The 26,102-nt window shown below is 37.7% G+C and overlaps 3 protein-coding genes across 5 annotated transcripts in view; 2 read left to right on the top strand and 1 right to left on the bottom strand.

Moving 5' to 3' along the window:
• Nucleotides 1-1,645: 1,645 nt before the first annotated feature.
• LOC115949981 lies at nucleotides 1,646-4,084 on the top strand. Its single transcript, XM_031067237.1, has 4 exons — nucleotides 1,646-2,659; nucleotides 2,747-3,085; nucleotides 3,180-3,809; nucleotides 3,896-4,084. Exons 1-4 carry the CDS (start codon nucleotides 1,646-1,648, stop codon nucleotides 4,082-4,084), a joined length of 2,172 nt encoding a protein of 723 aa, XP_030923097.1.
• Nucleotides 4,085-15,819: 11,735 nt separating this feature from the next.
• LOC115950861 lies at nucleotides 15,820-17,732 on the top strand. The gene has a single exon (XM_031068130.1). It carries the CDS (start codon nucleotides 16,009-16,011, stop codon nucleotides 16,918-16,920), a length of 912 nt encoding a protein of 303 aa, XP_030923990.1. The 5' UTR covers nucleotides 15,820-16,008; the 3' UTR covers nucleotides 16,921-17,732.
• Nucleotides 17,733-18,127: 395 nt separating this feature from the next.
• The window catches only part of LOC115950977, a 32,186-nt gene continuing 24,211 nt past the window's right edge, over nucleotides 18,128-26,102 (bottom strand). For all 3 annotated transcript variants that reach the window (XM_031068264.1, XM_031068263.1, XM_031068265.1), the window contains 4 exons: nucleotides 25,693-25,818; nucleotides 24,465-24,545; nucleotides 18,764-18,889; nucleotides 18,128-18,523 (listed from right to left, as the gene is read on the bottom strand). In XM_031068264.1, coding sequence (XP_030924124.1) covers nucleotides 18,452-18,523; nucleotides 18,764-18,889; nucleotides 24,465-24,545; nucleotides 25,693-25,818 — 405 coding nt within the window. In that variant the 3' untranslated portion in view covers nucleotides 18,128-18,451. The remainder of the gene's footprint in view (nucleotides 18,524-18,763; nucleotides 18,890-24,464; nucleotides 24,546-25,692; nucleotides 25,819-26,102) is intronic.

Consider the following 26,102-nt stretch of genomic DNA (forward strand, 5'->3'; position numbering starts at 1 on the left):
GTTACTTCATAAACGGATATGGCTGATGTGGCAAACGGCATTGGTAGTCAATAATAAAATAATGGGTCTACAGTAACCTGACTCCTACTGTTAGTTATTCCCGCCCTTAGTAGTCACGTGCCACTCACGCCCCTAACCAAGCAAAACCCCAAATCAGTCAGATAGAACTCACTGAAAATCCCTAATCTCACTGAAAATCACTGAAAATCCCTAATCTCTTACCTTACCTTACCCGTTGCTCATCAGAAGACCGATCAAAGAACCCACAAATCGGCAAGCACAAAAATCCCACAAATCGGCAAGCTTCAGTGTGTTTGTGCTGAGCAGATTGCGAAGGTTGTATTTCTCTCGAACTCTCTCTCTCTTTAGTTATGTTATGAATGCCATTTTAAGTGCTGGGTAATCGTTCTGGGTTTGAATCTCAGTTGTTGGGTTTTGAGAATTTGGGAATTTTGAGATGTTGTGTTTTGTTATTGCTCTGGAATTTCAATCTATCTCTGTTTCTCTCTCGTTGTGTCTCACTTTCACTCTCTCTCTTCCTCTCTCCCTTTATAGCTTTTGTAGTGGACATAAAACTGACCGTGATAGTGGAATATTGTTTGGCTGTTGTGTGTTGCTTTCTTCTATTTGCGTCTCCCTTTATAGCTTTTGTTTTACTTTTGTTTATCAGGGACCACATTACTGACTGTATTTTTGTTGGCAATTGCATTGTTTGTCTGTATTATGTGTCACTATTGTTTATCAGGGACCACTATATTGACCTTTGATAAACCATGGAATCTTTGTGTTGGTATTTGCACTGATTGTTTGTATTGTGTCTTGCTTTTCAAGAAGTGGCTGGGTCCATGTGATCCCTTTGTCGGTATTATATGCTTTTTTATTTGTTTATTAGCCTAACAAAGTATTATTAATATCTGTTTTCATTTTCATTCTGTTTTCTTCCCGTGACTTGCATGCAGGATGAATGAGCTTTTTACTCTGCATGTCCACCATGGTGGGCATTTCATGTGGAACCCTTAAGCGTATGTGGGAGGGACAGTTGATATAGTGGATAACTGTGACCCAGATAGGTGGTCAAAAGTAGAGATTGAGAGTATATGTAGGGATTTTGGCTACTCTGAAGTAGATAAGCTATGGTATAAAATGCCTGGTGTGGACCCAGAGCGGTCAAATTTCCATCAGGTGGTTGATGATGATACTGCTATGTTCATGACTGACTTGGTGAAGGGATATGGGGAGATTCATGTCTTTGTGGAGCATCCAGTGCATGAACCAGTTGAGTTACCAATGGAGGATTTTGATCCCTTAGCTGCTGGAGTACCTGGTAGTGAAGTAGAAGGTGTAGGTGTAGAGGTTTTTGCTAGTGACAGAGTGCTTCAAAATGATAATGAAGAGTACAGACCCGATTTTTCACAATTTGGAGGCCATGATGATGCTGAATTTGTTAATGTTGACCATGGTGAGCCACATGAGGTAGATGATGAGGAAGTTTGTACTAGGAGGGCTGGCAAAGCACCAGTTGTTGATGACCAAGTTGAGGAGAGTAGTAAGGGCAGTGAGGGCAGTGAGGATGAGAGGAGTGACTTAGAAGAGCCAGAACCAGAAGTGCAACCAAGCTGAAAATGCTGAGGTTGAAGCAGGACAAATGGGTGGTGGTGTCATGAATTCTGACTATGAGAGTGAGGAGTTGCTTAGCCTTGATGAATCATCATCAAGCAGTGAGGGTGGTGATGATTCAAGTGATGATGACATCCCTGTTGCTGAGGTTGACAATTCTATTAGGAGCAGCAAATATCCAATCTTTAGGCCAGTAGCCAAAGCTGAGAATCTTAGGTTTGAAAAGGATATGTTGTTCATCTCAGCTAAACAATTTAAAGATGCTATAACTGATTATGCAGTCCATGGTGGGTGGGGTATAAAATTTGTGAAAAATGACTTGGTGAGAGTGAGAGCCCGATGCCAGCCAGGGTGCAATTTTGTTGCCTACCTTGCAAAGGTGCCAAGGGAGAAGAGTTTTAGATTGAAAACACTGAACATGGAACACACATGCACCAGAAGCTATAAAAATCCAAGGTGCACAGCATCATACATTGGGAAGAAGTTAGTGAAGAGGGTTAGGAGACAGCCTGGCATAAAGCTTAAGGATATTCAGGAGGCTGTGTATGAGAAGTATGTGGTTGACATAAGTGCAGGTAAGGCAAGTAGGGCTAGAGAGAGAGCTCAAGATGCTATTGATGGAACCTACACTGCACAGTTCAACCAACTATGGGAGTACTGTGATGAGTTGAGAAGGTGCAGTCCTAGGAGCACAATATTGATGAAGGTGCATACTTATGAGGATGGTGATTTGGCAGCTGAGCATGGATTGGCAACCGGGCTGCCATATTTTGAAAGACTGTACATCTGCCTTGAAGGTTGCAAGAAGGGCTTCTTGGCAGGGTGCAGGCCAATCATTGGTCTAGATGCATGCCATCTGAAGACCAAGACAGGTGGTCAGCTGATGTGTGCTGTTGGCAGAGATCCCAATGATGAATACTTCCCATTCGCATATGCAGTAGTAGAGGCTGAAACAAAGGACAGTTGGACCTGGTTTCTTAATTTATTGCTTGCTGACATAGGAGATGACAAGCAATGGGTGTTCATATCTGACCAGCAGAAGGTATGATGGTAGCTTTATTGCTTGTTGAATTATTTGTAGTTAATGGTAGCTTCATTGTTTGCTGAATTAAATGATTGTGCTTTGCAGGGGTTGGTGAACACCTTTGTTGACAATTGGCCACAGTACAAGCACAGGATCTGCTGCAGACATTTATACCAAAATTTGAGGAAAAATCATCCTGGTGTCATTATAGACCTTTTTTGGAAAGCAGCCAAGGCTACCTATCGGCAAGCATTTGAGAGGGCAATGAATGAGCTAAAGGAGGTGGATGAAGATGCATTCAAATGGCTGCAATCTCAGTCAACAACTATCTGGGCTAGGCACATGTTCAAAAGTGATGGGCAGAGTGACACGGTCTTGAACAACATGTGTGAAAGCTTCAACAGCGCGATAGTTAAGTTCAGGAGCAAACCTATAATCACCATGGTATGCATAATTCTCCCTTTCATGTGCATTATGATCCATAGACCTATGTAATTCATGAATGATTAATTCTCCCTTTCTCTCTATGTGCTTGCAGCTTGAGTGTATTAGGCTATATCTAATGACTAGATTTCAAGCAAACAGAGAAATGATTATGAAGGTGGAATCTGAGTTGTGTCCTAAGATAAGGAAGAGGCTGTACAAGGAGAAGTTGACATGCAGCAAGTGGATAGCATGTTGGGCTGGTCGTATGAAGTTTGAAGTGAAGAATGGGCTTGAGAGTTTCATTGTGGACTTGGAAGAGAAGAAATGCAGCTGTAGGAAGTGGGACATAGTTGGCATACCATGTTGCCATGCCATTTCTTGCATATTTTTCAACAGAGAAGATGCTGAAAAGTATGTCAATACTTGCTACAAAAGGACTACCTACATTGATTGCTATGAACCCATTATAGAGCCCATCAATGGCCAGAATATGTGGGGTCCTAGTGGACTGCCACCTGTGCAACCCCCTATCAAGAGGAGACCTCCTGGCAGGCCTAAGAAGAAGAGGGCACTGGAGCCTGATGAACCTAGAAGTCACAGAAAAAAAAGAGGCCTAGGCATCTCAAAACAATGCAAGTTATGTGGGAAATTAGGACACAACAAGAGGAGCTGCAAGGGAGAAGTAGGAGGGAACTCCTCCTTGCCTGGGAGTGCATCCCAAGCCAGTAGGACCACTACAAGGGTAAGTATACACTTTGACTTAGATATCCTTATTGTTTTGTTTTTCAGTTGGCAAACTATTAATTGTTATTGTGCTTATGCTTGCAGGCAGCCAAGGATGCTCAGCCAACAGTACACAGGGCACAACCAAGCTCTAATGATAATGTGACCACTGATAACCAGTCCAATCGAAGACCAAAAAAACAGAGGAAGAGAAGTGCAGCCACTACTAAAACCTTGAATGCAACTGGGAATGCAGCAAGATATATGGCAGCAATGAGATCTGATAAAAGATAGCAAACTGAAGCAGGACCTTTCTTTTTGTTGTGCTATATGTTGAAACACTCTTCGTATATTTATGTAACTGCTAGAACAATTGGCATATGTTTATGGGCTGACCAAATCCTTTTTTGTATGAATGTGCTTTGTCACATATTTTGTAATTATTGTGGTACACCAAAAACTACCATTGGTGTTAAATATTTTGTAATTATTGTGGTACACCAAAAACTACCATTGGTGTTAAATATTTTGTAATTATTCTCCCATTGTTATGATGATTCAGCTTCCATTATTCAGATTTGCTTTGCTGGTTTTAGCTTTGGTTTTTAAAATGCTTAAACTCAAAGTTGCTGGTTTTTAGCTTTGCTGGGCAGTTTGGTGATTATGCAGATTTGGTGAGCATTGGAGTTTAATGTGCTGGGAGTAGCCACTTTAATGTGTAATGATGTACGATGTATGAATAAATGTGTAATGATGTATGAATAAAGAGCTGCTGGTTTGGTAATTTATGCAGAAACTACGCAGGTTTGGTAATTTATGCAGAAACTATGCAGGTTTGGTAAATTATGCAGGCTGCTGGTGATGCATGCAGGTTTGGTAAATTTTGCAGCCAGCTCCTTCAATACATAAAGAGAATTTTGCAGCCATGCCATTTCTTGCATATTTTGCAACCAGTTGCTCTTTAAATTGCAGTATCAATTTGCAGTATCAAATTTGCAGTATCAAATTGCTGTTTCCATTCAATTACGTTGTGTCAAATTGCTGTTTCCATTCATTCAAAATTGCAGTGCACAAACACTTAACAAACATTAACAAATTGACAGTTGATGCACAAACTGCTTTGGCACAAACACTTAACAATAATGCACAAACACTTAACAAATCAAATTGCTGTTTCCATTCAATTATGTTGTGTCAAATTGCTGTTTCCATTCATTCAAAATTGCAGTGCACAAACACTTAACAAACATTAACAAATTGATAGTTGATGCACAAACTGCTTTGGCACAAACACTTAACAATAATGCACAAACACTTAACAAACACTTAACAAATTGACAGTTGATGCACAAAATGCTTTGGCACAAACACTTAACAATAATGTAATAAATTGGTACACAAATCATAGATTAATTAGAAAGATCATATTCCATTGCTAAAGTCTTGGATTGAAAAGAGAATTACACCAAAAAATCAGGCCTTTTCCCACTACTACAAACCAACACATTCCAACACAAATTATGGCATTTTTCCACTAATACATACACCAAAATTCAGGCCTTTTGCCACTAATACATACAACAAAATTCAGGCCTTTTTCCACTAACACCTACCCACCTAATGACCCATTCCCCCCCACCTATTTAGCCAACCAGAAGAAGCATCAAACAAAGTAGCATCCCACTTATCACCAGAGACAGCCCCAGGCAAATGAGCAGCCTCTTCTCTCTCTTCCTGTAGCCTACAATGGCAGCTTCAAGGGTCAAAATCCGTTGCCTCTGCTCCGGAATCAGCACCTTCCCACGCTCGTAGATTTCATCATCAAGCCACTGAAAAAATTTACACTTGCGTCCAACCTGACACCCAAGGACCAGATAAATGATGTTAAATAAACAACCAAAATCATGAAAAACAGTAACAAATAGTATTAGCAAATACTACCTTACCAGAAACTAAAATAGTATTAGCACAATGTTCTTGTATTAGCACAATTTATATTGTCAGCAACAAGCTGAGTTTTTTTTTTTTTTTTTCCTTAAATTTTTTAAAATTTTTATTTATTTAAGAAAATAAATTCTGGGTTAGACTTAGACTAAAGGGGATTGCAAGATTGAAGCAAGATTGAAACGAAAATGAACCTGAAGTGCTTCCAAAGTTAAAAACCCAGAAATTTAAAAACATTACAAAGAGAGATACTACCTTACCCAGTAATTTGGACAACCGTAGAACCTTCTTCCAGGGTTGTCAGGTGTCCACGAAATGACCACAACGGGTCTCTCCGAGCAGAAGCATCGAGCTGGGCCCCTTTTCCTCAAGCTTCCACTCGATGACATCGAGCTTGAATCCATGGAAAGCAGTTGATTTGAAGATGGTTTTCGGCTGTGTGGTGAGCGAGGAGCAAGATTTGAAGGTGTTTTTGAGTTCGTGACTGGTGAGGGACTTCAATCCGTGTGGTGACTGATGAGCGAGGAACTGAGGAAATTTGGGGGTCAGGGATTTCTATCTGACTGATTTGGGGTTTTGCATGGTTAGGGACGTGAGTGGCACGTGACTACTAAGGGCGGGAATAACTAACAGTAGGAGTCAGGTTACTGTAGACCCATTATTTTATTATTGACTACCAATGCCGTTTGCCACATCAGCCATATCCGTTTATGAAGTAACGGTGGGGACCAAAATGGAACCGTTTTTCTGGAGAGGGACTAAAAGCGGTAAAAAAAAAACTTAGGGACTAAAACGGAAATCGGGTCAAAATGTAGGGACCAAAATGTGATTTTCGCCAATCAGAAAATATTGACTTAAGGATGTTTTGTGAAAAACTCCCTCTTTGATTCACTATTTCTAGTGAATCTTATGTTTTCCCTTAGGATTTTCTATGTTTTTAATTTTTTATTTATTATTTCATCTTGAAAATTATTTAGGATTTTTGTATTGTGGTTTTTATTTTGAAAGGGAAATCTGAAATTATGTTGTATTTGTGTGATATAAATATTATTAGGGTTTTAAAGTTTGGTATCAAAAGTGGAATTTATGGGTAAAAGCATGAACTTGATTTTCTTGATATTAAATCCCATAAAATGAGATATTTCATTTTTGAGTTTGCCAGTAGCCATGAGAAAATAATCTAATATTATGGGAGTGATGTGTTAACATAAAAAGGGTATGTGGGAAAATTGCAACTTGTTTCTTTGAAATCATATGATGAGGTGTGAAGATGTAGAAATGATGGAATTTTTGTGATGGTAGAGTCTAGAGCAGCTATAATGAAAGTTTGAATGATGTATGTTAATATAATTATACTGGTTTTTAATTGATTAGATTACCATCGAGAATAAATCTTGTTTGACAAAATTTTATGTCTAGTGCAATGTTTCATAATATTTTTGGCCTTATTTGTCAATAATCTATGATTGTTAAGTGTTTCTTATAGGTAAAGCCTGCATTAAAATAATACTGCTAAGTAACTGTCTTGAAGAACTGATGGAGCTACACCAAGTAGATTTTGTTTGTCCTAAGCTTCTTGTTTCATAAGCTTCTTGTTTCATAACTGAACTATCTCTATTACATAGACAATATGTGTGCCTTTTATGTTTAGTTCCTTATCTATTTTTGGTGAGAAATTGGAAATTGAACCATCTCTATTACATGATATAATGCAAGCAAGCTGCACTGATGTTTTCATTATTCTTTCATGTTGATTAATATAAACATAAATTTTTCCTGGAATAATTTCTTTTGTGTCAAGAGAAGAAGTATATACATGAGCTAGAAGTGTGCTGAACCACGTTTTAGTTCCCTTAGACATTGATTTGAAACTGAAGCTAATTATATCTTCTTAAATTTTACCAATTTTAGGAAAGTGAGGAAGAAGTCACTAACACTAAACAAGCTGAAAACGGGTTCTCTTAGCAATTGTATAATTTTTATTTATAAAATGAAATCAAAATTGTATTTTTATATTTGCTAGTTATAATTTGATGAATTTATTCCATTTTTTAATTCATTGTTGTTATAGGTTCTTCAATTATGCTAGGAGATTGTACACTTCAATCAATTCTTGATGATGGGGAGACTAATGAAGAGGATGGAAGTTGTGTCATAACTGTGGAGGATTAGACTTGTTGTATTAATTTAGTAGCTTTTTAATTTTTTAGACTTGTTGGATTAACTTGTTGGTTTGTAATTATCATAAACTTGTGGGATTTATTTTGTAGCTTTTTAATTTCTTGGACTTGTTGGATTTATTTTATTTTTATGTTTAGCATGTGATCTTAGCTATGATTTTTTGATTTATGATTAAATGGTTATCTTAGCAAGGGGATTTATTGATTAATGATCTTAGCTATGATTTATTCATTTATTGATTTATAATTAACAGTTGATTTATTGATTTATGATATTAGTTATGATTTATAGATTTATAGATTTATAATTAACAGGTTATTTATTGATTTATGATTAATAGGTTTTCAATGGTCCTATGATTTGGACTGATTTGGCATTTGGGCCATGCTATATGGGCTTGAATCTGGAAGTTATAGGGCTTCAATTCAATTTTTTCTTTTTTGGGATTGGGCCACAATTTGGGCCACAGATTGGGCCCGAATTTGGCATGGATAAACAAGGCCCGACTGCGTGGGCATAAAAAAAAATAAATAAATAAATAAAAATTGTTTATAAAACAGGCCGGGTATGGGCTCGTAGGGCGGGTTCAGGCATAAAGAAACCCGGCCCGAACTTGGCCCATTGCCATTCCTACATGTTGATTCTTTTGCCACCCTAGCTACCTTGATAGCAAGGAGCCTGCCCCAGATCATCCTAGTTGAGACTTTCACCATCCCCGTTCATGATTGTGGGATGCCCATCAAGGTTTGCAACATACACACCGAGCCTAGTTGGATGGACCCCACTATATCCTTTATCAGAAGTGGCACCCTTCCCACTAACAAAACGAATGCTGAAAAAATCCAAAGGAAGGCCCCGAGATACCGGCTATTTGGGGAGCTCAAGTTGTAGAAATGTTTATACTCAAGGCCATACTTACTGTGTGTACACCCCAAGGTATGGGAGCCTCTCCTAGAAGAGCTTCATAAGGGAATCTACAGTAATCATACTTGTGGAAGGTCCTTGGCCCATAGAGCCCTAACCTAGAGATACTAGTGGCCCAACATACAAAAAGAGGCCTAAGACTACGTCAAGAAGTGCGATCAATGCCAGAGATGTGCCCTGAACATACACCAACCAAGGGGAGTCCTTAACCACCTAAGCAACCCATGGCCTTTCGCTCAATGGAGGCTAGAAATAGTTGGGCCATTTTCGAAGGCCACGAGGAACCAAAGGTGGCTCATTATGGGAACCGACTACGTCACAAAATGGGTGGAAGCAGAGCCCCTCTCCAACATCCAAGATCAAGACATCAAGCACTTCGTGTGAAGAAATATAGTCACAAGTTTCGGTATCCTTCACACCCTCATCTCGATCAATAGCCTTTAGTTTGATAGCAAAGCTTTTCGAAGATACTGCAGTGAGTTCGGAAAAAGGAATAGGTACTCCACACCTGCTTACTCTTAGAGCAATGGCCAAGCTGAAGCAACCAACAAGGTTATGTAGATGGTTTGAAGAAGAGGCTAGACGAAGCCAAAGGGAGATGGATAGATGAACAACCCAATTTTCTATGGCCATACCGAACCAACACAAGGAGGTCAACCAAGGAAACCCCATTTTCCATGACATATGGGTCCGAGACAGTTATCCCATTGGAGTCTAGCTTCCCAAAGAACCAGCCTTTTGGGCAATTCGAGAAACGAACAATTGTTATCCAAGGCTTTGGATCTGATCGAAGAGAGGAGGGAAGTAACCATTGCCAGGTTGGCCGATTACTAACAAAAGCTCAACCAGGGGTACAATAGAGGCATCAAACCAAGGCAAATTGGTCCAACCCATTAGGCCCCAAGTAAACAGAAATAAAGTCTCGATATGCTACATGGGTAAATTTGAAAAGAAACAGAGTAATGATAGAGCCTACGCACATCCTGGATAAGGTTTATATTAAATCATCGCACGCGAATAAAATTGACGTACAAGCAAAAATGTGGTGCCAAAAAATAAATATTGTTCTATTTCATAGTCAGGCCCTAATACAAGGGCAAAGGACCCCAAAAGTTTAAAATAAAATAAAAAAATTAAAAGGAGAAAAATGAGGGAAAACGGAAGCAAGGCCCTTCTATAAGTCTAGCTTGGCTCTTCAAGGTGATCAGAATGTGCCTTGGCCGGCTTGGTCGGCTTGGCATGCCCCTCAGCTTGGATACTGGCCTCTGCCTCATTGTCATTTTCTTGCAGGATAAATACTTCAATCCCTATCTTCCATATTATTTCAGGGGGCAAGACCATGCTCAAGGGATCCTTTAGAGTAGAGGAAGGCTTCACCTCAACAACATCAAAAGGCTAGCCCCAAACTTGCATGTAGTACTCCTGGTAGAGCCCTCGAAACTAGGCCTGCAACTTTTCGGAAGCTTCATCCTTCCCTAGCTCGTATGCCGCCTACTTGGCCTCCTTTCACTCTTTCTCCTTGTTAACTAAAGAGTCCTCGAGAAAGTTGAACACCTCTTTAATTGTTTTTAGTTGGTCTTCAGCCTCAGCCAAGCACCTTGTTTGCTCTAGGGCCTGCCTCTCAAAACTGGCCAGGGCCACTTCAACATTCCTCTTGCCCCTCTTAGACTTGGTTAGTCTCTTGAGGGTCTCTTGGGCCTTCTTTTCGGCCTGATCTTGGGCGGTAAGGGATCCGTTCTTTCGATTCATTTCTTATCGGGCTGGGCCAGTCCATGGTCCACATGATCTACATAAGATGCTTAGAAGGCCTAAAGAAGGAAGCAAAGGGAAAAACCAAAGAAACTGGGTCAAGCACGATAAATCAAATGATGCATCAACAAACGGAGGACACTTACAATGGCCAAGTTCCTCCGTATGGTGAGGAAGACCTTGTGCTTCCCATAGCTCCTCCACTCCGCCATGTCTTCTGGCAAAAGCAAGACCTACCCTAGGCTATTAAATGCTCAAGTGCCCCTCCCTTTCTATCAGTTCAAGATGGAGGTGTCCAAAGTCAGAGAGGCCCCGTTTAGTAGGAGCTCGGGACTCCATTAAGAAGGCCCCGACCGACTCCCTCGAGCAAGCTCTGAAGCCACCACCTCCTTGGAAGTGGATTCAGCCCCAAGTCTTTTAGGCTACGCGAACCCCGGCCTTTGCTAGTGGTCTCAGGTTGGGAGATTTCCTTGAGTTCCCCCTCTTCAACCTCTCTTTCATCTTTCTTCCTCCTCTTTCTCTTCTTTTCCACTTGCCCTTTGGAGGAAACCAGTTGCGCTTGGGAAGAGGGACGAGAAGCAAGATGCTTGGTGGGCACGTCTACCCCGGATGGCCTGACTCCTGTGAAGGCCTGAAGCATGGCCTTGAGGTTCACTGGCAATGGTAGTTGAAGGACCCCTTTCCGAGATGGGAGAGCTGCTTCCTACGATGAGGTCAGGAAGGTCGACAGCTTCGAAATCTAAGTCTAAGTCCTCAGACACAGTTCTCTCGAACTAGCACCCCTCTTCTTCCTCGGAATGTGATGCATCTTCCTCGTCCTTGACCTGATCAAACTCCTCCTCACCCTTGGGTGATTTATCTTTCGAGTGAAAGGTATCAACGAGCTGGTGGGCAAAAGGCTTTGTTTAAAGGGTGTTGAAGGGAGAAGGAACGATAAAGTCTTCAACCAGAACATTGATCCAAGCGAGCAGAGGGTCCCTGGCCTTAATAACGTGCTTCAGGCGCTGAAAATGGTTGTAAATGGGTGTGAAGTCGAGGATCATATGGGCAGCCTAAAGTTGACCATCATTGTAAGCAAATTTTTTTGACTAAAGTGTCTTGTTCAAATCACGGGCATTCACTAGGTTCTCATTAGAGGCAGTTGCCCTCTTGTCTACAAGTAAGAAAAATAGCATGAGTAAGAGAAACAAATCAAACAGGTTTGACCGAAATCTCATTTAGATGAATTCATAGAAACAAAGAAAAAGGAAAGGGAGGGCAACATCAAAAGCAAAATAGGATAGTGGGCTGGAAGCCCCCTTCACTAGACTTAAAAAAAAAATAGAAGTTTCTAAGGCATTGGAGCCCATTGTGCCAGTCCCCCGAGATGATCAAAAAATCATTGCTGAAACCTTTGTTGTTCTTGGGAAGACAAGAGATAAGTATGACTGGTGTGTTCCTTGTCCACAGATAGTAGTTGGTGACCTTGCTATCATGACAACTATAAATCCAATTGATATCGTGGTGGGTTAGGTCCATGTTCATTTTTTTTTTCATTTATACATGTTACACTATTGACTATCTTAAAGAGATTGATAGAACATTGGGAAAGACTTATTCTAAAAAATAGGAGAAAGTTACGCATCACCCCTATCCATGGGTATCCTCATCCCTCCTTTGATGAAGGCTATCATGGAGATGGCTACAACGCCTATTGGTCTTCTAGTGTAGTGCTCACCTATCTCATAGTGCTCTATGGTGACCCCAGCGAGGATGCCATATTTGCCCTTAAGGGCTCCCTTTTTTCTTCAATGCCCACTAAGCTAGTAAACCTACACATTCTAGGAAATAAAAAAATGCCCACTAAGCTAGTAAACCTACACATCCTAGGAAATAAAAAGGTTGAAGACAAGGAAGCTCTAAACACAGAACCTACTTAACCGAGGAGGAAAATAGAGACACTTATAGAGAGGGAAAGACAACGCTACTCTTCGAAAAGACTTTTGGTGGTTTAGAAGGATGTGCTAGGTGTTAAAAATGAACTCCCTTACCTTCTTATATAGGGGAAAAGGAGCGGCAATCCCCCCCCCCCTAAAATTGAGGTGGTATAAGGACCGTGAGATCCTCATCTCACCATTGGACATGGGTAGCTAACAGCCATCGGTAGCATTTATTGTAGTGTTGGGAATCCGAAACGTTAAGGGACATGCGCAAGCAATTGAAGGGACAAGTTGGCACGTGGGAGCACTAATGGCATGTATGATCCTTCAATGTCACCAAAACCACACATTCCCAAGAAGACATGAAATGAGATTTTGGGAGGCTATTGAGAGGGATGGGCTAAGAACAAAACCGCTATTAGGATAGGCCCGAGGACTGTGTAGGCCTAACAACGGAAATATCAGGCCGACCAAAGGAGATTCCCTTGCACTTCAAGGAAGGTGAGATGAGCTACCACCATACCAAGGGACATAGGCTGAAGTTGACAGCCACATGAAAACCCAAAAAAAAAAAAAAAAAAGGAAGGAGGTGTGTTGGGGAAGCGTCTATCACCTCCGCATTAAATGTCCTGCACCAACCAGGACAATCACATTAATGAAGGAAGTGATGCCGGAATAGTGTCTGGACAGCCTGTAACCTACCTATCACTTCCACCAAGGGGGGAGGATGAGACAAGTATCTGATGGATGACCACCACTCTACAGCTAGAGGACCAAGATTAAGCGCAGATTTCTATAAAAGAAGGGAAGAACCCCATTAGATGGGAGAGAACAAAATAATAGGAAGGGGGGGGGGTGGAGAGAGAGAGAGAGAAAGAGAGAGAGAGAGAGAGTTACCCATACTTTTGTGGTTGTTTGCTCTGTAACACCATCTTCAGTCAATTGAAGGGGCATTAATATCAAACTTCCTTCGCATAATCCTTTTGTATCGGATTCACTTACCCCATTTCAGACTATATGGCCAAGAATCCACAAGCTGGTCCATAAGCCCCAATCTTCAAGCCCTTCGACCCCATTGGATCATTTCACAGCCACACATAAATAATAGTAACAAAGGACTGATATGTAAACAGAGTTTATGATCTTTTCATTGAATTATATATCAACATATTTCTCCATAATTTATTATATATTCATCATGGATAATCTTTGAAAGTTGATCTTTATTATTACATTCGAGTGTTAGCTAAGACGTATTTTTGTATATATAATTGGACCATCATGTTAGTAGTTGATCGTGTTTCTATTTTCAATTGCTTTAAGTTCTTCGTATGTTCATGTGATTGGTTACCTAATCTAGGGCACTCTCTAAATCCCCACCATTGTATTAAAATAAATGGTTAAGATGATTTTTTTTTTTTTTTTTTTATAGAGAATGGTTAAGATGTTGTCACATCATCAATTGACAAATAAAATTCTAAATGAATCCTTCATTATATAAAAAAAAAAAATGTTACATATTTTGAAGATCTAACTGTTAGATTACTTGTGTTTTATGTTCTTAATACACATATCAAATTTCATGTCAATCTCGTGTCAATCGAATAATATTTACTATTTAATCCATAAACTTATTTTTATGGAAAATTATAGACTACAAAATCTTGAAATTTAAATATTTGATTGATGAAATAGCTAATGGTTTTTTTATTTTTAAAAATTTTGCAAGCATAAAGGTTATAAGAAAAAAAAATGTAATCCAATAGTAAATTTGTTAAAATCCATATCTTATAAAAAGATATTAAATGTAGTTGTAGCTACTGGTTATAACCAAATTTTGTCCTAGTTTTAGTCACATGAATTTTTTAATAAATCATATTACTTGTTTAAATAATACACACAAATAGTTTTATAAATCACCACAAAAACTACTCCATACTAGTTTAAAGCTAATATATATATATATATATATATATATATAACTCTATATTTAAAGAACTATATATTATAGTATATTCTAGAAACTTCAGAGAATCTAAATCTTAAATATTGTTAGTCACCAAATTTTTTTATAAATATCTTTGTGGAATTCTACTAGAGAATCAAAGATTTACCTTTTTGTTTTGTTTTTTTATTTTTTCTTTTCTTGAGTAAATCAAATATTGACCTTTGTATAAAGATAGAGGATCAGAGATTTACCTTCCCTTTTTTTTTTTCTTTTTTTTTTTTTAAGTAAATCAAAGATTGACCTTTGTGTAAATACTAAATATTGATGGGCTAGAATTTATATCATAGAATATGATCTATAAACAATAGGAAAAATAAATAAATAAATAAAATAAAATAAAACACCTTATTCAAAAAATCGAAAAACAAAAAACAAAAACCATACATAACATTTATTGACCTAAAACCATCCGCAAGAATTAAAGATCTATTAGTATATATTTTAGACTAGCCCGTTGGGCTTAGTTCCATTGTACTTTTGTACTTGCAATGCACAGCACTCATATATACGGCTTGTACTTCACGCATAGTGTATCATATAATGGTTCTCTCTTGTACAATGACATACACAATAATATATACTTATTACTCTCTCTCTCTCTCTCTCTCTCTCTCTCTCTCTCTCTCTCAATATGGTATCAGTAATGCCTAAACAATAGACCATCAGAAGCAAGTATCGCCGTCAAACCCACAACTATTGGAACTCTTAGATTCAGTCCTTTCGTTCATCAACTTGACAAATCACACTCACGACTTGATAAATCGAACAATCACGAGAAAAACCCAATCATAAACAGCCCAATTTGTTGTTGCACACACCACACGTGATACTAAAACTTTCAGGCTTTCAAAACACATACCCACGGTATTGACAAAATCTCACACCACTTCTATGCGCCATCACGCACTAGACACACAGTAACTACACGCACTTCACCATATAACGACCTTTTCGTTTGCCACATAAGTCCGAGTGCCACATTAGAATATTAGACATTCAGTGCCATATTAACATGCCACGTCATCAAGCCATGTTAGTGCCACACATCATCAAGCCATGTCATCACTTCAACCACATCAACAAATCCAACTTGGGTTTAACCCGTTGACCATTGACCAAAATATTTGACCGTGATGTTTCCAGTTAGCTTCCTCCACGCCACCTTAGGTCTTGGGAGGATGTTAGCCCACTGAGCATAGGCCCATTATATTATTACATTTGCCCTACACTCATATTGTTGGGCTCTCTCCTGTACCATGAAATACATTTTTTTGGTAATATATATACATATTATTCTCTCTCTCAACAAGCTCAAAGTGCTAGGAGGGTTTCTCTTCGTGAGAAGGGCTGGAGGCTTCCAACCTTCTAGGCAGTAGAATTACATTGTCTCCTCGAGAAGGAAATCTTGTTCCCTCTAGTAGCAAGACTATTTGTAGGGCTTGGTGGGGTTTTTTTTTTTCATTGGGTTAGGGAAACAGTTGAGTGTGTAAGAGATGGAAGATATCAATCGAGAATGGAATAAACTTACGTTATCTGAGAGAGAAGAAAAAGATATTGATCATTTAGGCAAACAGAAAACAGAACGAGAATATATCTTAGCAGCCAAATTCTTGAGTAGAAGAGTGCTGAATATTGAAAATGTGTCAAGAGCTTTCAGGCCACTATGGAGAACACAAAAGGGTTTCCGGATAAGAAAAGCAGGAGAGCATAAACTGCTTTTTGTATTTGACTCTAAGGATGATGCAGAGAATGTGGTAATGTGTGAACCATGGAGCTTCGACAACCATTTGGTCCTCTTTCAGGGCTATGATGATGATATACCACTCAATAATCTGAAGTTCAACACAGCAACATTCTGGGTTCAGATTCATAACTTGCCAGTGCGTTATATGAACTATGAGGTAGCAGAGGGAATTGGAGAAACTCTAGGTACAGTGGTTAAATTGGAAGACAAAACAAAGATGGAGGGGGGAAGTTTCATGAGAGTAAGAGTGGTCATTGACATCTCACAACCGTTGTGCAGATGTAGAAAAATCATACTGAGTGAAGGCAGTGTTTGGTGGGTATCTTTGAAGTATGAAAGATTACGCAGTATCTGTTATTGGTGTGGTCTTGTTTCCCATGAGAATAAAGATTGTGAGCTTTGGATTAAGAGCAAAGGAACATTGACTGTAGACAAACAGCAATTTGGCCCGTGGATTTGTGCACCTCAATTCAATCCTTCAAGGAAAACTTTCGTGGAGGTCCGAGGCTATTATGACGATATTGAGGAGAACAAAGAGATGAAACCGCTGATCACTAATGGAGATGGGGTTGACGTGGTGGCTCCGGCGGCAGTAAGGGATGCAGATGCAGGCATGCAGCAGGGATTCTGGTGGCAGCGTCTGGCTCTAATGTTCCAGTGATGGAAAACACGGAAATATCGGGTCTCACCAATCAATTTCAAAAATTATCGGCTAATTTGGAGGAAATGGATACAGCAATATCGGGAGAAGTTATTGTAGCGGATTCAAAGGCTGGGTTTTCAAACTTGAATTCAGTGGGAGTAGATATCCAACGTGTTGCTGCTGAGGATGGAAAGGAGATAAATAAGGCTGGTTTTCAACTAGGATGGTGGAATATTGAAACCAAAAAGGCAACTGACTCTCTCCGAATTGCTGGGAAAGGCAAGTCAATCACTAAGCAGAATAATTATAAAAGAAGGCACAGGGTCAACTGGACTCCATGCACTAAAAATTAAACAGACACCAAGGTGACAAATTGCAGTCGGCCGAATAAAAGCTTTTGGAAGAGAATCTCTAAATGAGAGAGTGAGTTTGGAAGAGGTTCAATTTTTTTTTTTTTTTTTTTTTTTAGAATCAGAGAGATTTTTTTTTTCTTCCCTTTTTTGGATAAATGAGTCTGGCATTGTTGCTTCATGCTTGTATTCAAGTACTGATTGTAATTTGGTTTAGTTACCATCTTCTACCATTCGGTTTTAATCATCTTGTAGTGTAAGCAAAACCTATTATCAGTAAGTTACAAACATGGCCAGTGAGAATCACCATGCTATGGGCACATCAGTTACTCTCATGAGAAAGTCACATTCCATATATTCCAAACCTAGATCATCTTCAACATTCTCGGACAGCTTCCTGCTGAATTTCTAAACAACTTTGGGATGACAGCTTGCAAGAATTTTACTGCAACATTAAGTGATCCAACTCTTGTGAGAGAAATGTTATATCCATAACATTTTCACAACATTTTTATAACAAATTTTAAGTGCCAAGCGGTTATTAGTGGATTAAAAAGTAATTTTAGTAATAGATTCAAATTAAAACTAATAATAACTTATCACTTATGATTTGTTATGAAAATATTGTGAATGTGTAACACTTCTCCTCTTATAAACGGGGGCTTTTAAATGCCCATCTGTAGGCAGTACAGCCAATATGAATCATCTTGTGACCTGTTCCTCAAGGAACCAAAAAAAAAATGTTCATCTGTGCCTAGATCCAGCCAAGATGACTATGGTTGAGATTTTTACTCTTTTAAAAGCAACCATTTTGGCTTTGAATCTACTTTCTTCTGTTGTGCGCACAGATGTCTACTTCGAAAAAGACATGATCATTTAAAGTAAGACCAACCCGATGTATTGGTATTATTTAGAGGAAATGTCTAGTGTACATAATTTAATACACACAATGCACACACGTTCCAAAACAAAGTGAAGTCACGAGTCACGATCAGTTTTTGGGCAGTGTGTGTACTGCAAATGTGTGTGTAATAGACACTCCCCATTATTTAATGACTATAGTTCAAAAACTGATTCAATAGAACTCTTATTGGATTGATTTTCTGCACAAATTGCCTGATAACGTCTGAATTATACATTCAAACTGATGGAAGGTACATGTACAACCTTGCTGCCAACCTCGAGTTATCACAACCTTCTTAGCTAATTGATAAGCTATCTTGTTGATCGGATCGCGAACTCGCAACTGGTTGGTAATTCGATCTTACATGCTGAAGGAGAAAAAGAAAAAGAAATTCAAGCCATTTAAAACTCGGTAACAAACAATGATGCATAAACTGAAAACTAGAGAAGGCACGAACAACTTGAAGAAATATGATCTATTAATCTAATGAATCAACAATTTCCCAACAGCACTGATCAGCTTTGCTTTAATTGCCTTAGCAACCGTGAAGATAACTATAAAAAGAAGTACATATAAAACCTATGATTATTCATATAAATGAACATACCTCTAGCAATGAGATGTAATAAAAATCCTCCATATGCTGCATAAGTGCACTCCCATCTCTAATCGAACGGAATATATTTATTTCAGTCTGTAAAATCTTTTCAATAAGTTCTTTCTCACCCTTCATCTGTACAAAAGGTTTCCCAATCAGAATTGAGTTCAAAAATCTAAATGGTACATCTGGGATGAATATGAAGTTATTAAATAGGGTTTCAGTATTGTAGAAATTGTTAGCAAAGAGTATAAGTTTATGTATTGAATAAGTAGGTAAATGATTTTACATTTGACGAAAGTCTCAACTACACATTGAATTCCTAATTTGACCTCAATTAAGCCTCCTTAGATATCAGAGTTCGTGCTGAACAAAATTACATAATTTAAAAGATTTAATTGCAGTGTCATCTAATTGAGAGTCCGGATGTACCTACTACCTAGCATATGGTAATTAGCATTCCATGAATCATTTTATTTTATCAACTCCAAAGGCATAATGGAAATTTAGAGCGAAAATCATTCTTCATGCACATAAAATGGAACAATAATAAAATAGAATTATGCATACCTGCATCTAGAATAAAACTTGATCTTAAAAGCCAGATTAAATGCTGACCATAGTTTCACCAAATTCATACAAATATACATAACTGATTTTAGTTTAAAAAACAGATACACTAATAATTTTTTAGGGCTCACGTCCATGTAATGCCAAATATCTAGTAATTATATAAAAAAAAACTGCAAGAAAACTGTGTCCCTTCAAGGTACCCAATAATAAGTCTTTTAATACAAAGATCAAATTGTCATATTCATTAATTAGGCATCAATTTTTAGACACTCTTTGCAGTTGATTAATGTGACCCAAACCTGAGTCACATTAGCATTAAACTTTTGAATCAATATTTCTGATTCCGCAAGTTAAAATGTAGAAACTAGAAACACATCTTTTTTTGATAAATATATATATTTTTTTTATTCACAAGAGGAGAGCGTTCAATTACACAATGTGTGCATTTAACCACTCCTTAAAAAGTTAGGATATGATATTCTAAAGATTTATAAACTCCAGATATGAGGATTTATCCCCCCCCCCCCAAAAAAAAAAAACCCTCCAGATATGAGGATGAAAGGACACTACCCAAGGTAGTCATCAAATTGTACACAGATCATAGACAAAATTTGTTTATTAACATGATTATAGCACTCGATTAGAAGCAAAGTTTGTTTAATGATATGGGTAGCAATCACACCACTTTCTTTTTCTTTTTTTGATAGGTAACATAATTTTTTTTTTTTTTTTTTTTTTTTTGAGATAAGTAATAACTTCATTGAAAAAAGAAGAGAAAATACAGGGGGAACAAAAGCACATAGGCTGTGTGCGAGAAGCAACAGGGGAAAAAAAACTAACAATGAAAGTACAAAAATCAAGCATATCAAGTAAATAGATAAAAGTAAAAACACCCATAGCATTTGCCCAATCAAACAAAGTCTGAAAAAAGAAAAGCTTCAACTCATGAATCGATCTTTCATTCCCGTCAAAAGTACGTATACTCCTTCCTCCAAATGACTCACATAAGACAATGAGGCATCATTCTCCAAAGCACCTTAGATTTGAGTCTGTTGAACTTGTTTGACAACATGCCAAAAGTTCCACGACACTACGCAGCGTGACCCAATGAACCCCAAATAGTGAACACACCATATTCCACAACTCTTGAGATACTGGACAGCGTAGGAGTAAATGGTCTCCCCATTCCTCTTGCACATACAACACCAATTCACCACCACCACCACTTTTCACCTCCTTAAATTATCAATGGTTAAAATTTTCCCCAATGCCGCTGTCCAAATAAAGAAATTAACCTTTGGAGGCACTTTTGGTTTCCACAACAGTTTCCATGGAAAAGAATCTAGATTTGGGGGTTATAAGGCCATATAATAAGAACGAACATCAAAAACACCCCTAATAGAGAGTTTCCAACAAATTTTATCCACCCCATTCCTTCTCCAAGATCCAGAATAAATAAGGTCCATAAATGATACAACTGACTTCAGCTCCCAAACTTGAACCAGTCGAGTAAATCGGATATTCCAATGGTAGTTTGCCTCTGAGGACAACAACTCAGCCACTAAAGCATCCTTGTTACTAGCAATATTGTAAAGGCTGGGAAGATATTTTTCAAGGGAAGCCCCTCACACCATGGATCACACCAAAACTTAAAACAAGAACCATCCCCCACCTTAAAGATGATAAAAGGATAAAAGTCATCCCACCCCTTTCTGATATAATTCCATAAACCAACCCCATAAGGCCCCTGCATGCTACAAGAACACCCCCCCCCCCCCCCAACATGCTACCATATTTTGTTTCTATCACCCTTCTCCACAAGGCAGTCCTTTCCGTAGCCAACCCAAGTACATTGGGGATGTACTGTGGGGGCTCACACCACTTTGTACTCATTCTTGAAAAAGATTACAATTCCACTCTATATGCTTAGTCAACTCATGAAACACAGGATTAGAAGCAATATGAATAGTTGCTTGGTTGTCTCAATACATAGTCATCGCCAACTACACATCAAACCTTAATTTGTTAGGAAGGTGTTTAATCCACACAAGTTCACTTGACATATGGCCCTATACTTGGCCTTTGTACTAGATTGGGATACAACACCTTGTTTCTTATTTTCCCAAGTGATCAAGTTTACCCCTAGAAAATTACAATACCTAGTAGTACATCTTCTATCTGAAGGTGATCATACCTCATCTAAACATGTAAAAGCTTCAACTCATAAGTGACCAATGTGAGTGAAGTCTCACATTGGACAAGAATGACAAGAGGGAGTGGTTAATATAACATAGTTGAGACCAAACTTATAGGCTTAAGTCTTTTGGGTTAGGTGGTGTCCCCATATATTATATTAACTACTCAAGGAGATTCCCCAAGGTGTTATCTCTCCAATAGACGCCTTCTTATACTAACTCAGAAGTAACTGCAAAAGATATATCTAGAAAGATAATGATAAGATAGTTCAACTTGGCAACTAGGTGATGTTATCCCCCAGAACTAGACAATCCACAAATAGTTTGACAATAGGATCCATAAGAGTGTCTACTGGTTTAGAGCTTAACAAGTTTGATTCTTCCAAAACATTTTCTTTGCAGCAAACTAATTCCTTCTTTAAATCAAGTTACCTAAAATACCCAAGAAATAACAAAAAATTTCCTAGATCCTTCATTTGAAATGAGTTTTGAAGGAATTCCTGGAACAAGTTTTGAAGGAATTCCTATTCATCAATTTCCTTCTTAATGTCATCCCCAGTAATAATTACATCATCAACATAACTATAAACACGATCTTCCCTTTCTAAGAGGTAAAAGAGAGAGCAGAGTATTTAAATTGACACAATGTAGCCCAAATTCGACTACAGCTTCACTGAAATTGTCATATGAAGTCCTGGGAGATTGCTTAAGGCCATAAATGGCTTTACGAAGCCTACACACCTTACCAATCTCCTCCTAAGCAAAAAACCCTAGTGATTGTTCCAAATAGTCTCCATTCTTGAGGAAGAATACTGTCACCTAGTGTCTATGCAATCAAATTCCACTGCATCATCTTCCATGGTTAATTAATTGTGGAACACACTTCCAATACAGCTCACACACATGCATATTATTTATATAAGGTTAATGTGTTAATTACATTGATATTTCATTTTTGCCCCAAACACTAATACATACTAGGGATAGTAATTTTTATCTATATCCATGAACCCGTCCATTACCCACCTTATTTGGATAACTCTTAACCCAACCCATTTCAGTATTTGGGTTAAATGGATAAATACCCATTTGGTTATTTAATTAGATTAGTCTAAATGAATAAATCCACTAATACCCACTAAACCCACCTAAAATTTAAAATTAAATAAACCCACTAATACCCACTAAACCTTCTAAAATCTTAAACTTAAATAAATAGTATGACCTCAGTCTCACTCTCCCTCAGATTTTCTCAATAAGCAAACACTTTCCCAAACACTTTAACCTCTAGATTTCTAAACATTTTCTCAGAGAGAGAGAGAGAGAGAGAGAGAGAGAGAGAGAATTCAATTCTTTCAAGCCCTAGAAATTTTCAAAGAACGAAGAGAAACCCTAGCTTTTTTAGAGTCAGCCATGGACAACAAGAATTGAGCAACGACATCGTCTTCTTCTTCGTCAAATTCGAGCGCGTTCTATCCAAAGGTCGGCGAGAGGTTCGTGACTCGGCAGACGCGGATATCCAACTCATGTGCCACCGAGCCAACTCGTTCAAGAAAAGTGGACTCTGAGGTCGCAGCTTTGGATCAATTTGTCGGCGATAAGGAACGCGATTGTGGTAGAGGTGGAGGATGGGGATGGAGTTGTTGATTCAATAGGGTTAGGAAGAGGAACGTGGTGAGTTTCAGAGAGTTTTGGGGGAAGTGGAAGAGTGAGGTTGAAGGAGACGAAGCAGCACAAAGAAGAAAAAAGTCATTTTTTTTCCTCTCTCTATGGTTTTGTTTGGTTGCTGAGAAATGAATTTTGTGAAGGGAAAATGAAAGAAAAGAACAGGAAAAGTATTTTTGATCTTTTTAATTTTTTTTTAAAGTTTTTAACAAATTATTTATTTATTTGGATCATATTGGGTTAAATGGGCGGGTAATGGATAATTAATTTATATATAAATGGATCATAAATGGATAAATGGGAAATTGCACACCCAACCCATTTATGACCCAACTCATTTATGACCCAACCCGCCCATTTGCCACCCCTATTACATACACATAACAAGAATTATAAAACTGCATTGTAACTCAATGTTGTCTTTGGGCAATAGTCCTTCCTTACCTTTTGTGATATCATTTTTTAAATTAAAATTAGGTATTAGTAGTTTTCTACTTTTCGCTTTTTCATTTTTTAGTGCCCCTGTACTTTCCATGTTTGGCTGATTCACCGGTTCAAACACTGGTTCAACCAATTTTATCACAAAACATAATAATTAAATATATAACACAATAAGATAACATAGTACAATTTACACACTAATTAACTATGTATTAAATAATTTAAACCTTACATTTAGATTCAAAAAATACAAGATTTATGGAGTATTTCAGGGAGAAAAGGTTTCAAATGTGAATTTTATTCTTTTTTTAAAATTTACTGAATTGATAAAATTTCACTGGATATCGCAGTTCATTAGCTGGCTCAATCTGGTTAAACCAGTCAATCAGATTGAGTCCAATTCAACTGTCAAGAGTAGTTTATAGAGGTTAAACCAGACTAGAAATGAGAACAGTTCACGGTTTAGCCAGTTGAACTGACCAATAAACTCTGTTTTTGAACCATTTTTTCATCTAGCTGCAGCTAATGGATGTCATGGTGATGTCAATAAATATATCATGGTGATGCAAGTTGATACATTAATGATACTGTTTTTTTCTTTTTTTCTCTTTCTTTTCTGTATTGATAATACTGTCAGTAATTTATAAATTTTACGTTAGTGTTTACAAATATATAGGCAAATATCATCATATGTTAGTATATATGTATTGCAAATTCAAAACTTTAATGTGCTCATACCCTATATACCAAATTTAATATATTGATAGATATAAAAGAATAGGCATTCAAACATGATAATTACAAAGTAAGAAGAAAATGAATACGTAGAAACATACAAATTCAATGACAAGAACATCTGGTGTGGACTCCCCAAGCACATCAACTTGGTAACCATCTCCTGAAAGCTCCATATTTTCCTGGGATAGCATGTACTAGACTAATTAACTTATCATTCAGCTATCAAACTAATTTTTATATAATGCGAAACTAATTTTCAGCATTGATACTGCCAAGTACACAAGTTGGTAAAAAGTGCACTTACTATACTAAAAGAATTACAGTTGCTGACCACATAAAATCGGCATATGCTTTTGATTTCTTATGTTTTTCTTGAGAAAATAGCTTTTAAGTGGTCACGGTTTGGACTTGAAAGTAAACTATATACTCATTGGAGAGAGAAAAAAAAAAAAAAAGGGGAGAGGGGGCTTAATTAAATAAATCAAAAATTATATAATCAATCATAAGGGTGCTAAATGAGTAAAGAAATGCTTTACCACTGAAAACAGAATAACCCAATAAGCAATAAGAGGGGTAAAAAAAGAATTTTTTAATTTCAAAGAGGCAAAAACATAAAGAACCTGAAACAACACTAGAGCTGTTAGCAGGATAAGTAAGCTAAACAAATTTACTGAAGTTAAAATTTTCCAATCTAGCAACATGGCAGCTCTCTGGAGGTGTTCTAAGCTCTAACTATATGGAAAAAAAAGTAATGTAAAGATATTGATTCTTTATGGTTCCTTAATTTCTTCATAATTAATGTCTCTAATGTATGGATGAGGTCATTAGAAAGAAAAGCAGGCAGGAAATGCCAAATCCACAACATCCATATACAATGTCATTTAAGTTATATTCTCAAAATGACGGTTACATATAATGTTGCTAACGCTCCTCTGGAATCAAATCAATGTTTCAACCTTGCAAGTCACAATCTAGTGAGGGCACCATTTAATCCATTCCATCCATAAGAATAAAATTAAATATATACAGCGCATGCCAAAAAATATTTATGAAGATAACAAATTATAGAGCCTGTCATATGTTCTATATGTAATGAGCTTGGGGATTCACTTCTAGTGATTCCATTCCGTTGTTTATAGATTCTCTTTTCTCTTGTACATAATTTCCTTTTCTTCATTATTTGTAAATATTTTTATTGCCTACTTCACTCTTTTTGTATATAGTAGTCCTTTCTCAATAAAAATTTTCTTACTTATAAAAAGTATGTATATTAAATTTTGAGAAAGGAAAAAAAGGACCAGGACATAGACCAAAAAAACTACGCACCAAGGCATCTCTTAGATCTCCAGCTGCGAGATAAACAGGTTGAGCTACATGGCAATAACCCATCAGGCGAGGGACGGTTGGTATAATATCTCTGTGGTTTACAACTCGCCAGCTATCTTTAACTTTCTGCAATGTAAGTATTGAAGGTTGTGTAAGCATTCCCAAACATGCAATCAGGGCATGATATAAGAGAAGCAGATGCATGAAGAATTAACAGTAAAATCAATGTGTACGTGAGCCTCTTAAGCCATTTTACTAGTCAACTCAGTGGTTAAGTTTGCCCATCATATCATTAACCAGAACTTAAGGGTTCTGGATCCAGACAGCTTCTGATAATGTAAATGAATGACTCCTTTGTCTAGAACATAATAAGTCGCAGCAATGTGCAAGAAAATACTAAGATTTTGAAC

This window comes from Quercus lobata, chromosome 6 (genome assembly GCF_001633185.2).
Source record: "Quercus lobata isolate SW786 chromosome 6, ValleyOak3.0 Primary Assembly, whole genome shotgun sequence".
NCBI classification, from domain to species: domain Eukaryota; kingdom Viridiplantae; phylum Streptophyta; class Magnoliopsida; order Fagales; family Fagaceae; genus Quercus; species Quercus lobata.

Excerpts from the sequence above, each read along its gene's own strand:
- LOC115949981 (XM_031067237.1), top strand. The coding sequence starts at position 1,646 with ATGGGTGGTGGTGTCATGAATTCTGACTATGAGAGTGAGGAGTTGCTT. Across the intron at positions 2,660-2,746 it reads TCATATCTGACCAGCAGAAG|GGGTTGGTGAACACCTTTGT; the intron begins GTATGATGGTAG and ends TGTGCTTTGCAG. Across the intron at positions 3,086-3,179 it reads GCAAACCTATAATCACCATG|CTTGAGTGTATTAGGCTATA; the intron begins GTATGCATAATT and ends ATGTGCTTGCAG.
- LOC115950861 (XM_031068130.1), top strand. The coding sequence starts at position 16,009 with ATGGAAGATATCAATCGAGAATGGAATAAACTTACGTTATCTGAGAGA.